Source organism: Rhincodon typus, chromosome 18 (genome assembly GCF_021869965.1).
Source record: "Rhincodon typus isolate 14 chromosome 18, sRhiTyp1.1, whole genome shotgun sequence".
In the NCBI taxonomy this organism is placed as follows: domain Eukaryota; kingdom Metazoa; phylum Chordata; class Chondrichthyes; order Orectolobiformes; family Rhincodontidae; genus Rhincodon; species Rhincodon typus.
This window is the reverse complement of record NC_063349.1, coordinates 34,541,693-34,555,099: the sequence shown is the minus strand read 5'-3', so window position 1 is coordinate 34,555,099 and position 13,407 is coordinate 34,541,693. Positions and strand designations below refer to the sequence as shown.

Here is a 13,407-nt window from a genome sequence, read left to right as displayed (position 1 = left end):
GAGAGAGAGAGAGACAGAGAGAAGCTATAGAGTGGAGGAGGAGAGAGAGAGATAGAGAGAGAGAGCAAGGAGTTTAAGGTTCTGGTATGAATGGTAGGAAAATGGAATAGATCCACTGTGTAAGAACAATACTTGTTTTGTAGTTTAACATCACAGTTTCAACTTACTATCTTATAATATACAATCAGCTAACTCAATCCAATAATTAACAAAATATATATGTGATGCTATGATTATTATTCACTCATAGTTTTACTGCTTAATTTTTTTTGGAAGTCATATACCCCTAACACAAAATCCAGTGTTATTCTGCAACATTTTGAAGCCAAGGAGCTTCACATGAAGAGCAAGTTAAAACCAGTGACTGAAATATGGACCAAACTGAAGAGATTTCTCTGCTTGCTCCCTGAGCACACAACAAAAATTATGTAGATATCTGTGCAAGCAAACACACACTCTAGGAAACAGAAATCTAAAGAACTTCTTACAAAAGTAATCAGAATACATTAATCAGAATTATCTGGAATAAAAATTTAACTCATTTTGATTAGATAACTATAACGAGCTTTGCAAATGTTTCCTAACATTCCATTAATGAGATGCTTGGTAACAAGCTTCTGCAGTGTTCATTATTAATTTGGTTTAAAAAAAAGTTTTCAGAGCTTAAAGAAGAAAACAAAACACTATGCATGGGAAATGCATAAGCAGCATAATGTGTTCCTCTTGGAAGCTGAGTTGCTATGACCTGCACACTTTCTAACTGAATGGCCTTGAACTTAATCCAGGATTACTGGAATGTACCAGCAGAGGGGAAACAACATCCTCTGCTTCTGTCTTTGTAACCTTCAGCATGGTATCAGTTTGCACTGAAACTTGAATATCCAAATGGGATTAAACATGAAAGAAAGCTAGAAAGAAAGACCCTGGATTAGAATTTTAACTGATTTTTAGTGTGAGAAAAGGCCACGTTGCTGTCATTGACCTTTTCCCCTATGCATGATGCTAGTTGTGCTCAGTCAAGTGTCTAAGGAAGTCTCTATCAATTCACACCGTATTTAGCCTTTTGCTGCTGGGACAGATGTTCAGTTACTGAAGAGACAAGTGTGAAACAAGCTGTTCAGTTACATACCAATCCTGCCAGTTTGTGTTACTCACCCTGAGGGAGAAGAAAACGAACCCAGTGCTGAGATTTAGCACAACCAAAATGATATAGTAACTGCTGAGTCACTGCTGTCAGTGGAAGCTTTCACCATCACTTGCATACAAATTGCTTTTACACACACACAGCTTAATTTTTTATACAGATGTGTCAAATTTTAATTGAAAATAGATATTTGCCAGCATTGTGCATAGAAGGATATATCTAGTTTAAAGAGCTTGAGTAATCATATACCAGAAAATATCACAAAGACAAAATCTGTAACTTTTCAAAAACACAGAGAAAATACCAAATGGTAGCTTTGCTAATGCATATGTACACAAAATAACTATTCTTTGAAAAGGATAATCACACCTAACAGCAATCTAATTTTTTTTCTTTATGGTATAGAAATAGTGTAGACAATAAAAGTCACAAATATACAGGGTTGAATCTTCCAGTCCTGGAGATGCGTCTGCCTAGAGACTGGAAGGCAACGTTATGATTACTTTGTTTATTTATTCAAGGGATGTAGACGCTGCTGGCTGGGCCAGCATTTCGTGCTCATATCTAATTACACTTGAGAAAATGGTGGTGAGCTGCCATCTTGAACCACTGCAGTCCATTTGGTGTGCGTACACCCACAATAATATTGGGGAGAGAGTTGCAGAATTTTGACTCAGCAACACTGAAGGAATGGCAATATATTTCCAAGACAGGATGGTGAATGCCTTGGTGGGGAACTGCAGTTGGCAGTGGTCCATGTATCTGTTGCTTTTGTCCTTCTAGATGGTACTGATTGTAGTTTTGGAAGGAGCGGTTTGAGGACCCATGGTGAATTCCTTCACTGCTTTTAGCTTGTGTACACTTCTGCTGTGGAAGAAGTGGATGTGGTGCCAATCACACAGGCTGCTTTTGTCCTAAATGACGTTAGTGTTCTTCAGTTGTTAACAACACTCGCCCAAATAAGTGGAGTGTTCGCTCACACTCCTGACTTGAACCTTTTAGCTGATGGATACATGAGTTACTCACTGCAGGATTCCTAGCCTCTAACCTGCTCTTGTAGCCACTGCAATTACATGGTGAGTCCAGTTTAGTTTCTGGTCAATGGTAATCCCCAGGATGTTGATGGTGGGCATTTCAATGATGGCAATGCTATTGAATGTCAAGGGGCGATGGTTAGATTTTCCATTGTTGAAGATTGTCATAGCTTAACAATTGTGAGGTATGAATGTTACCTGCCACTTGTCAAATCAAGCCTGGTTATGGTTCAGGTCTTACTGCACGTGGACATGGCTACATCAGTACCTTAGGACTCATGAATGGAGCTGCACTTTGTGCAATCCTCAGCAAGCATCTTCACTTCTGACCTTATGATGGAGGGAAGATCATTGATGAAGCAGTTGAAGTTGGTTGGGCTGAGCACACTAACCTGAGGAACCCCTGTACAGATGTCCTGGAGCTGAGTAACTGATCTCCAACAACCACAACCATCTTCCTTTGTCGTTCCTCCATCTTCCATGCATCTACTTTTTGGGTTTCTTTAGGCAAATCCCAAAGACATGCAAACAGGTAAAAATGGTGGAAGCTAGAGCACTAATGGTAACATGTACTGTTTGATACTGTTGGCTATTGAGATAATTTTTAAACTTATTTATCTTTCTTCATTTTATTTTAATTGACTTCTGAACCCCCTGAACATTTTTCTCTTGTAGAAATGATAGACAAAATGGTGGTGGATGCTGTATTATCTCAGACTCATGGCAGAATGATTCTAGATGACTGATGATCTGATTTTCCTTTTACTTACCCTTCAAAGCTGTTTGCTTCTGCCTACCATCAACTCCTTATGTCATAGGGGAGAAAATGAAACAGGAGTCGCAGCTGCAAATGTAATCTATCAATACAACACAGTGTCACCTTCCAAAGATTCATTTGTCTACTAAACAACTAAAACAGTTGCTCACTATCTTTCTTTAAGATTCAAGCTTAAATAGCAACTCTTTATTCATTTCAAATTCTTAATACTAATTAATTATTTACACATTAAAGCACAGTTGGTAATAAGAATTGGTCAAAAATACACCAAAATCATTACCTGCACAAAACTGCACATTGTAGCCTCATTAAGAACAGGCAGACTGGGCCGGTTGTGTCTGTAAACATTGACAGTATATGTTGCTACAACAGTCGGTTGGTTGTGAGACTCATCTGATACTAATATATGGATTCTGTTATTTCCAAGGCCAAGAGGATAATTGGCAATGCTGAGGTTAGAAAAAGAGAATAAAATAATTAGTTAGATTTTGCATTTGTTCCTGTCCAAGGAAGTGAAATGACCCTTTGTTTATTTCATGATCTACTGTGCGTGTGGCATGACCTTCTTCAGCAAGCATCATCAGTCTTACTAAGAGGGTAACTTGTTCTTTAAAGCTATTGCCATTCTTCCAACATATTTAATGCTAGATGAGAGAAATACCTCATGCTATGATTTGCTACACATGGACTACATGGGCCAGATTTTCCTCCGAACAAGTGAACAAAGGAAAACAGAATACAAGTCAAAAAATAAAACCCAACTCCACTTTTCAGTCCCACCTTCAATTTCCCTTTTATTAATGAGAGGACTAATGGAGGAATTGTGCTTTTCTGCTGTAGTCAAATGCCAACAGGGCAGCAGTGTCTGGAGAACCACCCTTCCTTAGTCTCTAGTTCCTTTTAAGCCTTTATAGGGGCTATCACTCATGACACTAGTTTGAAAAGCACAGCCACATTAAGTGGATTCGCTTGGTATGGCCAACCGATCTATAACTTTCTCATTTATGCCCACACATTAAATAAATGATTCCTGAAAATTGTGGTAGTGGTCAGCTTCTGGCATGTAGCCATCAAAAGATTGCTGGGGAGCCAGCAGCTTTCACGAATAGAACAGGTTAAATGAACAGTCAATTAATGTCGAGCTGCACTGTGATCAATGTAGAAACAACAGGGGGATTTGTACAAGTTTTGCAGGCCGCTGTCATTATGCAGCACTCATTCAGCTCCCCACTATCAGTAAAAAGATGGCTGCATGGGGACAACAGCTACAATCTTGACAAATTTGATAACACTTTTCTACAGCCTCGTGGTCCATGACTTGCCCAGGATTAATCAGAGTCATGGCACCACTGGGACCATTAATGAGAAAATGACACGGTTATACAGCAAAGCTACAGGTGTCCTGGACTGATCTGGTGTTTTACTACAATATACCCCACATGTAGTTGACCATATGCATCACTGCAGTGTGCTGCATGTCATCAAACATGCCAATGCAGAAAGGTTCTCAGCTGAAAGAAACTGAGCAACAGCAACTAATGAAGAAGAATCTACTGAAAATGAGGGAGGAGGAGGATGACGGGCAAATAAATTCTAGTCAGAGGGGTCTGGACTAACTGAAAGAACAACACTTCCAGTCAGCTGCTCTTTCTATTCCCCTGAAAGGTGGAAAATAAAACCCTCTGTTTGTTATTTAGTCAAAGTGAGAATTCAACTACACTTCTTCTGCATCCATTTTAGACATTGATATTGTTAGCTGAATAAAGTTACTCAAAATCATCTTATAATAATGCTTTGAAAAATCAGATTGGGCTTGAACTTGAGCTTGAGCACTTCTTTTTCTAAAAAGCAGTTTACCTGAGTCCTTTTTTCTTATCCAAGTGTACTTGGCAGTAGCAATTGGCTGCTTCTGCTCTGATCTTCACTATCACCACATCAAAAGGCACTTCAGAATAGTACACTTTGATCTTTGGCGTAAAGACAGGATTCAAGTTCAACTGTGGGCTAGTGAAGATGTGTGTAATGTATGCCAGAGTATGTTTAGCTGTTTAAAACAAAACGCAGAAGTAAATCACTTAACATAATCAGAACATCAGATTTTTTTTAAAAAGTGATCGTTTAGACAGTTAACTGCAATTAGGTTTGGGTAAGTTCACTCAACAAAGAATAATAGTTTGTAGTGGAATCACTCAGTATAAGTCGATCTCATATAGGCTCTGTATATTTATTTTATTTCTTTTTCATTCTTTTACATCCAGAGGTACCTTCACGCCCAACTGAATTACTTTTTCTTCACCACCAAATCACCCATGGTACTTTTCACCAGCTATACATCACCACTAAATTACCATGTCTCCAATTATTCAATATACATACAGAGTTTATTAAGGGCAATGCAATAACACCAAAGCTGAGGGAGGCAGGGAGGGCATTAAATCAAAATGGGATGCACAGTGCTTCAGTGGTTAGTACTTTTGCCTCATTGCACCAGGGACTCAGATTCAATTCCACCCTTGGGTGACTGTGTGGAGTTTGCATGTTCTCCCCATGTCTGTGTGGGTTACTGCTGGGTGCTCTGGTTTCCCCCAACAGTCCACAGATGTGCAGGTTAGGTAGACTGGCTAATCTAAATTGCCCAATAGTGTCCAGGGATGTGCAGGCTAGGTGGATTAGCTGCGGAAATGTAGGGTTATGGGTTGGGGGCACGGGAGATAGAGAGGCGTGGGTCTGGGTTGGATACTTTTCAGAGGGTGGGTGCAGACTCAAAGCACCAAATGGCCACTTCCTGTACTGTAAAGATTCTATGATTCTAAATTGGAATTGGAATGGGAGAGAAGGCATTCCTTCACCTGTGCCCACCTGTCTAAAAAAGCCATGATGTGGAGGTGCCGCTGTTGGACTGGGATGGACAAAGTCAGAAATCACACATCACCAGGTTATAGTCCAACAGGTTTATTTGAAATAAAAAGCTTTCAGAGTCACTTCAGCTGATGAAGGAGCAGCACTCCGAAAGCTTGTGATTTCAAATAAACGTGTTCGACTATAACCTGGTGTTGTGTGACTTCTGACTTAATAAATAAGCCTCATGGGTTTGGTGGCAACTGTTTATCTCCCTACCCACCTGACTTTTTTTTATGTCAGCATTGTCCTTTCTTTATCAGTATGCAGCTGGCAACACAGTGTTTTCCTGGTGGTGGGGTAAAATATATTAAGTAAAATCTGTTCACAATTATGTTTTTTTCTGTCTGCCTATAAAATTAAAAAATATATAACCACAGGTGATTTGGGTATGAAAAAACAAAGGGCATGTTTTGGCCCTATGAAAAATGTTGAACTCCTGGAGCCCTCTGGTAAAAAAAAATCTTCACTTTTGTGATGCAGTGGTAATGTCCCTACCCTCGAATCAGGAGGCCCAGTTTGAAGCCCCACCTGCTCCAGAAGTGTGTAATAACATTTCTGAACAGGTTGATTAGTAAGAGATAGTAGGAACTGCAGATGCTGGAGAATCCGAGACAACAAGGTGCAGGGCTGGATGGACACAGCAGGCCAAGCAGCATCTGCTCCTACCAGGTTGATTAGTAAAATGGGTTAAAAAAAGGTAGTTCTCCTTCTCTTCCCACCTCCCCTCCTTATTTTTTGACGTCAGCATTGCCCTTAACAGGCTTTGTTTGTAAATATTCAGTCGACCACACGTGTGTTTTTTTGGTGGCAGAGCAAGAAAAAAGTACATATATATAAAATAATAAAGCCTACACACAATGGTGTCTTCATTTTTCTGTCTCAGTATATAAAAAAAAAGGTGATAGAGAAAAACAAAAAAGAAATAGGTAGTTGTTGAGGCCCTCTTGTGGTGCGGTGGTAGGGTCCCTATGTCTGAGCCTAAAGGCCCAACGGTTCAAGTCTGACCCACACTAGAGGTGTGTAAGTAACCTCTCTGAATAGGTTGATTAAAAATACTAAGTAGGCAGTTGTTTTTGTGCTCTTGTACTGCGGTCATGATGTCCTTATCTCTGATCCAGGAGGCTCAGGGTCAAGTCCCACTATATATATATTCTAATTGATGTGTTCAGAGATGTTATTATACACTTATGGAGCAAGTGTGACTTGAACCTGGGCCTCTTGGCACCACGGTAGGGACACTACCATTGTACCATAAGAGCTCTTATCTCAAGCTACGAAGTGATTTGTGAGACTAAGTTTTTTTTTAAAGTGCAGTCTAAGACAAACTGATGTTGAACAAATAGTGCTCTTCCTTCATCATCACTAAGTCAAATTCCTGTAGTTAACAGCATTGTTGGAGCAGGTTTATTAAACAAACTGCATCCTTTATTTATTTGATTAACAAGATAGAACACCATCATTTTCAACTAATCAAAAAGGCAATTAGGCTTTGCCATCAATACCCACATTCGGCATATCATGCATTTAATAATTTTTATGCACAAGAATGTTACCTAGATTTTTATGCACCCTTAACTTCAAAATATAAGCCTCAATTTTATGCCTTTTAGGAAGTGCAGTGGGTTTCTGACCTCAAAAGTCCATACAAATTAGGGAACAGGTGTTGGGATTGGGAGATGGTGGGTGGAATTGTCCCTAATTTTAAAAAAAGCAGCTCAAGAATTAGGTCCCACACCAAATTTCAAGTATTTAATTGAGGCTGTGGCTCCAGAAAGACACAAAGCAATTTACCAGACCTCTATTCCAAAGTGTGTGCTTGGATTCCAAACCATGCTCGTTGTGGAAAACTGGTGGAACAGGCAGAACATCTACAGTACTATCTCAATCAAACCAAAAATGGTCCGGTGCAACAACCAAACATGCACTGGTTTCAATGCAGAAGTAATCTTCTACATGGTCAAAGCAGTCATCAACACAGACCAGAAATACTGCACACAGTTCCAGATAACAGCTTCATTGCTAAACTGGTGTCATTTTCCAATTTTCCTTCTGCCCAGCAGAGTCTGTTGGAGTACTAGAATTGCCAATCTACTCCAAATTAATTGGGAATGCATTGGGTAAATTAGCAACAGAGGTTGTCTCTGTCAAACAGAAACTGAAGTGAGAGATTTGATGGGGGGTGGCAGGGTAGTGTGGCGGTGGTTGGGGTGATGGTGAGATGTAATATAGTGTGTGGAATCAGAAATTTGACAATGGGGGTAAAAGTAGTTGAGTCTGGGATAGGCTAATGCAACAAAGTACTATGGTTCAGTGGTAGTATTCCTATCTCTGGGCCAGACTGTCCATGTTCAAGTCCTACCCATCCTGGAGGTATATCTTGACATGTCTGAGCCGATTTATTAATATAACCACATCATCACAAGAGTGACACAAAGTCACATGATCTCATTGCTTTCTCTCACTCTCTTGCAGCCTGAAGATGTTTCTTATATAATGTTAATGTTTTTCATACCACAGCGTACTCTGTAAATATTCTTTAGGAGTACAGCATGGCCAAAAATATTAAAAGCAGGACCTTCAAGGCATCATTAGCAAAAGAGGTTCTTGCAGGTTGCTGCTTGCAGCAGTACCTCACAGAGAAACTGAGTTGTTTGCTGGGCCATCTCACTTTTAAAGGGACACAGCAGACTTTTATGAGCTATTGCATTTTCCCACTGGCATCCAATAGGTTTCCTGACCATGTATTTTGTGCACGAGAAGTCTCTCCTAACGAAAAGGGATCTACTTCAAAAAGAAAGGTCGGCATTCCTTGCTATCACCGTAGGTGTGCTCACTGTGTAAACAGTTCCTGAAAAATGTAGGTTGCAATGTGTTGAAATACTTTTTCTTTTGTGTCCATTACTGCTGCAGTCAGTAACAACATGTGTGGGAGCTGCATTACAATATAACGTCCACATTCAGCATGTGGACTTAAAGGGCCAAAAATAAGAAGTTCTGTAAATTAGAAAATAAATCACTAATGTTCATGTATAATTCCTTGATTTTACTTTATGTTGTTTCTAAGACAGGACAACCATCTTATCACAGAAATTACTGTAACATCAGTAGAAAAAATAGTCAATTAGACTGGCATTGATCTACCTGAAAATCTCAGTGAAAATGTTCCTGCGTCATGTACTGTTGTTGAGGGTTATTAGTGACCTGACCTGCACAGAATTCTATTGCTGTATGAAAGAGGTCATTGTAAAAAAAGTCTATAAATGTGTGCTGTGTAACAGAATGACTAATCAGCATGACTGTTTGTTGATTTATTAGACTCCAGATCAACCAACTTTCAAGAAGATAGAATTGCTGCTTTTACATTAGAAATAGTAGGCAATAACCTTTTAAATTACTTTAGATAGTGAATTAAAGATAAGAAAGAGTGATCATAAGGAACTAGTCTCAGAGGGTTCAGATGAGGTCATAGTGACAGTTAAGCTTGAGAGGTTTGTATCTACCATCTGAGCACAGAGGAGATTATAGATTTGTAACCAGTCTAATACTATATATTGTGCATTTTTCATCTTAGTGTCTTCGTTTTGGACAATGTGACTATCTTATAACAAGGTACTGATAGTCAAGGTGAATCAGATGATGGCTACATTACCTCACAGTATTGTCACTAACAGCACCTGTGATTTTGGTAGGCATCCAAAATGTTAATAAGGGGATAATGTAGATGACTCAGGGGGATTTCCTAAAGACACCAGGTTTATTGATGCTTACAGCGGTACCAGCCGACCTATCAGCAAATAAACCTGGCCATTACTTTTTCAGATCATCACGAGTGCTTAGCCTAGTAATAACAAGCCAGTGACTTGGCTTTCTGCTCAATGTGCTTTACAGACATCTCCCAGTCATTGCAGATGATTTGGCAACCAGGAATAAAGTAGCAACTCAATTTTTAAAAGAAATCGTCAGTTATTCCAATGTTAAAGAATTTGTCGCAAAATTTACTTGCCAGAATTTTAGCATGTTGATCATTTTCCCCCATACCCCCCATTTCATACCTCTCAGAAATTTAGTGCAGCACCTTTGCCATTGCACACCACGAGCTCAATCACACTGTATATTATTTTGGAATGCCCTCAGCAAAACTGCTTGTTAAGACCACAATATATTTGTGCTTCCAAACTTATCAATAAATAATGCAAATCTATTCATATAAACTGAGCTTTACGTTTGAGGCACATTCTTGTATATTGAGAATAGAAAGGAAAATGCTGTAGTTTCACATTTTTGTCTGGACAGAATGCTCATTATAGGTGACTCTTTCAGAGTTGCTGTCACCTGATTCAGTTCAGGATGATCGGCAGGAGCAAAGCAGAGTTCCCTGAGACATCAAATGCCACCAAAACAGCATTATCCATATCTGTTAATGTGCTTTCCAACATACTTTTGGTTCCATGCACAAGTGACTGGAAAAGACTGAAGACTCTCAGTCCCTTACTAAAGGCCTTCACTGAAAGAGGGCACAGGCTATAATGACATTGAAATTCATTAAGTTCATGCCCCCAGCTAATCCAGACAAATGTAGGAAATGTCAGCAGTGTCAGACAACTTGATGTTCTTGATGCAGGTAATGGATACTTTATGCAGGTGGATCAAATTCATTCTCCTTTGAAAGAACATTATGACTGATTATGCCAATTTTAATGTACTGGAAGCTTTCTGAAAGTGCATGGGATGGTTAGATGCATCCATGTGGTCATATAGACCTATCATCTCAATCACAGTATTATGTATATTAATATTTATTTTCCAGACAGCATCACAATATATTAATTCACACCAACCCGATGTATCGACTTAATTCAAAAGGTGGAAATAGCTGGGAAAGATTACTATTCAAGGACAAACCTAGCTCTTTAACCCTGGCTAATAAAGCTCTTGCAGCACTGACAGTCAGAGGCAGAGTGGGTAAACAATGAAGCTTGTGCAACAAATGGATCATTAACAAACCCACCCATTAAAGCATTGACATCAGATGGACAGATCTAGGAGCTTGTACAACATAGCATTTCTACAGGTCTTCAATATCTTTGCCTGCTACATGCTCCACAGCTTTACAATATAAAACTGAACCATGAACGAGAAGGAAGGCAATCTGGGATTAAAGTTAGATCATGAGGCAAATACTGATCATGCAGATCCAGCCCAAACCATGCACATGCATTACCTAGTACAACATTGCAGCCAAAAGAAGCCACTCTGTGAGATGCTTATCTGAGATATATTTAACTAAGGAGATCTGACCACATAAATGCAATAATGGCATCTAAACATTATTTCTTGCTTTTATTCAGTTAGATCATTATTCAAAGACCAAGCTTTGCATCCGTTAACTTTTCCCACATAAATGTTACAGTTAAAAATACAATGCATCTAATTTATTCCCTGCTTTATGTGATATTTGAGCAATATAAGTGAGCTTCATTTACCACAATAATTACCTTTAGCACTGATATGTTGTGTGTGGTAATTAACCTGTAAACAATAACCTCTTCAAGCTGAATGCCTTGTGAAAAACTGTGCCTTAGCTGGGACTGAGACTTTCAGTGGGAATTAGTTGGTGATCCCATTTGCCCATATAACTAATTATAGCCAAATCCATTGTTTTGTTTTAACAAATCCATCCACAGGATATGGGCATCACTGGCAGGGCCAGCATTTCCTGTGAACCCTTAATAAGTCGTCTTTATCAATGCAGTTAAGTGGCTTGCAAGACCATTTCAGAGTCAACCATCTTGCTGTGTATCTTCAGTCACATATAGGACAGAGCAGGTAAAGATAGCCAATTTCTTTCCCTAACAGATATTAGTAAGCTAGATGCAGATTTACAATATTCATGGGCATCATTATTATCATACAATGGACCATGAATCAACGGTAAATTACTTACAGACATATTTAACTTTTAATGACATGTTTTTTTTTAAAAAGACATACAGACAAAAGATGACCACAGATATAAATTTGGTGGCTGTCTGGCAAATCACTGTGAATCCATTGAATTTCACACCTGTAGAGTGTCAGGGAAGCTTCAAACAGAGAGACTTAAAAGGAAGTGATGGAAAGTAGAAACATGATTAGCTCTCTCAGCAGAAAGCTATTTCCTGTGGATGATGTTCCAAATTGCACTCAGGATGTGTTAGCCCTTCTACAATTTTACAACAAAAGTGTTAAAATCCACCAGCAACCTCTGGGCTGTGTGTTCACCGGCTGATGTGCTGGTGAGGACGAATATGCTGTGACAGTCACAATTTGAGGACAGCCATTCAACATCTCTGTGCTACAGGCAAGAGAAAGAGTCTCTTGTTCTGAGAGCTGAAAGCCAGGCAAATGAGTAAAGTCACCATCAAGAAGGAAACAGGACAAAAACCTGTCAGCTAACTGCACAGCCAAAAATCTTGAAATCAACTCCTTCACTACCTATCTCAGCAATGTTGCATCATCCAAATTAAAGGTGGTAATATTTCACCATTCTCTCTTCATGAAATACAGAAATTGATTTGTGTATCTTTTTCTCTGCTTTTTTTTACTCAGTTCACATTTAGAATGTGTATCACATTTTACTTTTTTGCGTTTAGTAGCTAACAAAACCACTCTTTCTTTAACTTAAGAAAGCCTGGTAAGTTTAGCTCTTTTTAAAACATGAATACATTTGGATTGAAAAAAAAATCCACAAGGCAAGGGAATTAACCTTGCTATGGCCATTGGAGAGAGGAAATGGATTAAGAAGGGAAAGCAATTCACCCTCTCCACCTGAGAACATAACCATTTAGGTGCATCCCATTTGGAATTGTAACAAACTGGGGACCTTCACCTGGTGCTAATTGTATATTACTGCTGCTGAGTTCCCTCAATTTGTTATGCACAGTGGATTGTTGCCCTGCACTGTCCCTTTAAGACTGATATACGGCTATGCATGCATTTTAAAGAAAACTTTGCTTATGTGTGGCCTGTTTGCCTCCTGCAGCACATATTCCTGATTGTTGCTTCACTTTATACCCACAAAGCTGAGAGTGAACATTGAACAATATATAACTTTATATTTCATGTTTACCTAGTTAATTGAATTTAAATTGCTCAGATACCTTTAGGATTGAACAAATGGGCACAAGCATACTAGTCCAATAACATAACCAGTGTGCTATACAGATGATGGTCCTGCCTGTTCTGCGGCACAATACTATAACCTGCACAAGGATGCTGTTCAGCCAAATGTGGGATTGCCCCAAGAGACAGTAAACTCTTATGGACTGAGTCCAGCCATATCAAATCTGCTGGGCACTTCCTGACTATGTTTACTGACTGGTGGGGGAGTAGATTAGCAATGATATCAATCCAATCATTTTTCACGTTGAATGTAATCAAGAGGCTCTTGATGCTTAGAATCAAAAATTAGTATCCGAACAGGTGTCATGAGAAAGGGGCTTATATATTCAGCCCAAGCACGTTTGAACCCAGAGATAGTGGGAACTGCCGATGCTGGAGAATCTGAGATA

General features: G+C 39.2%; 1 protein-coding gene across 1 annotated transcript in view; it reads right to left on the bottom strand.

The window, feature by feature from the left end:
- cped1 (cadherin-like and PC-esterase domain containing 1) overlaps positions 1 to 13,407 on the bottom strand; it is a 302,217-nt gene that overhangs the window by 192,955 nt on the left and 95,855 nt on the right. Inside the window, exons 14-15 of the mRNA XM_048608017.1 lie at positions 4,814 to 5,000; positions 3,237 to 3,405 (exon numbers count right to left, since the gene is read on the bottom strand). Coding sequence (XP_048463974.1) covers positions 3,237 to 3,405; positions 4,814 to 5,000 — 356 coding nt within the window. The remainder of the gene's footprint in view (positions 1 to 3,236; positions 3,406 to 4,813; positions 5,001 to 13,407) is intronic.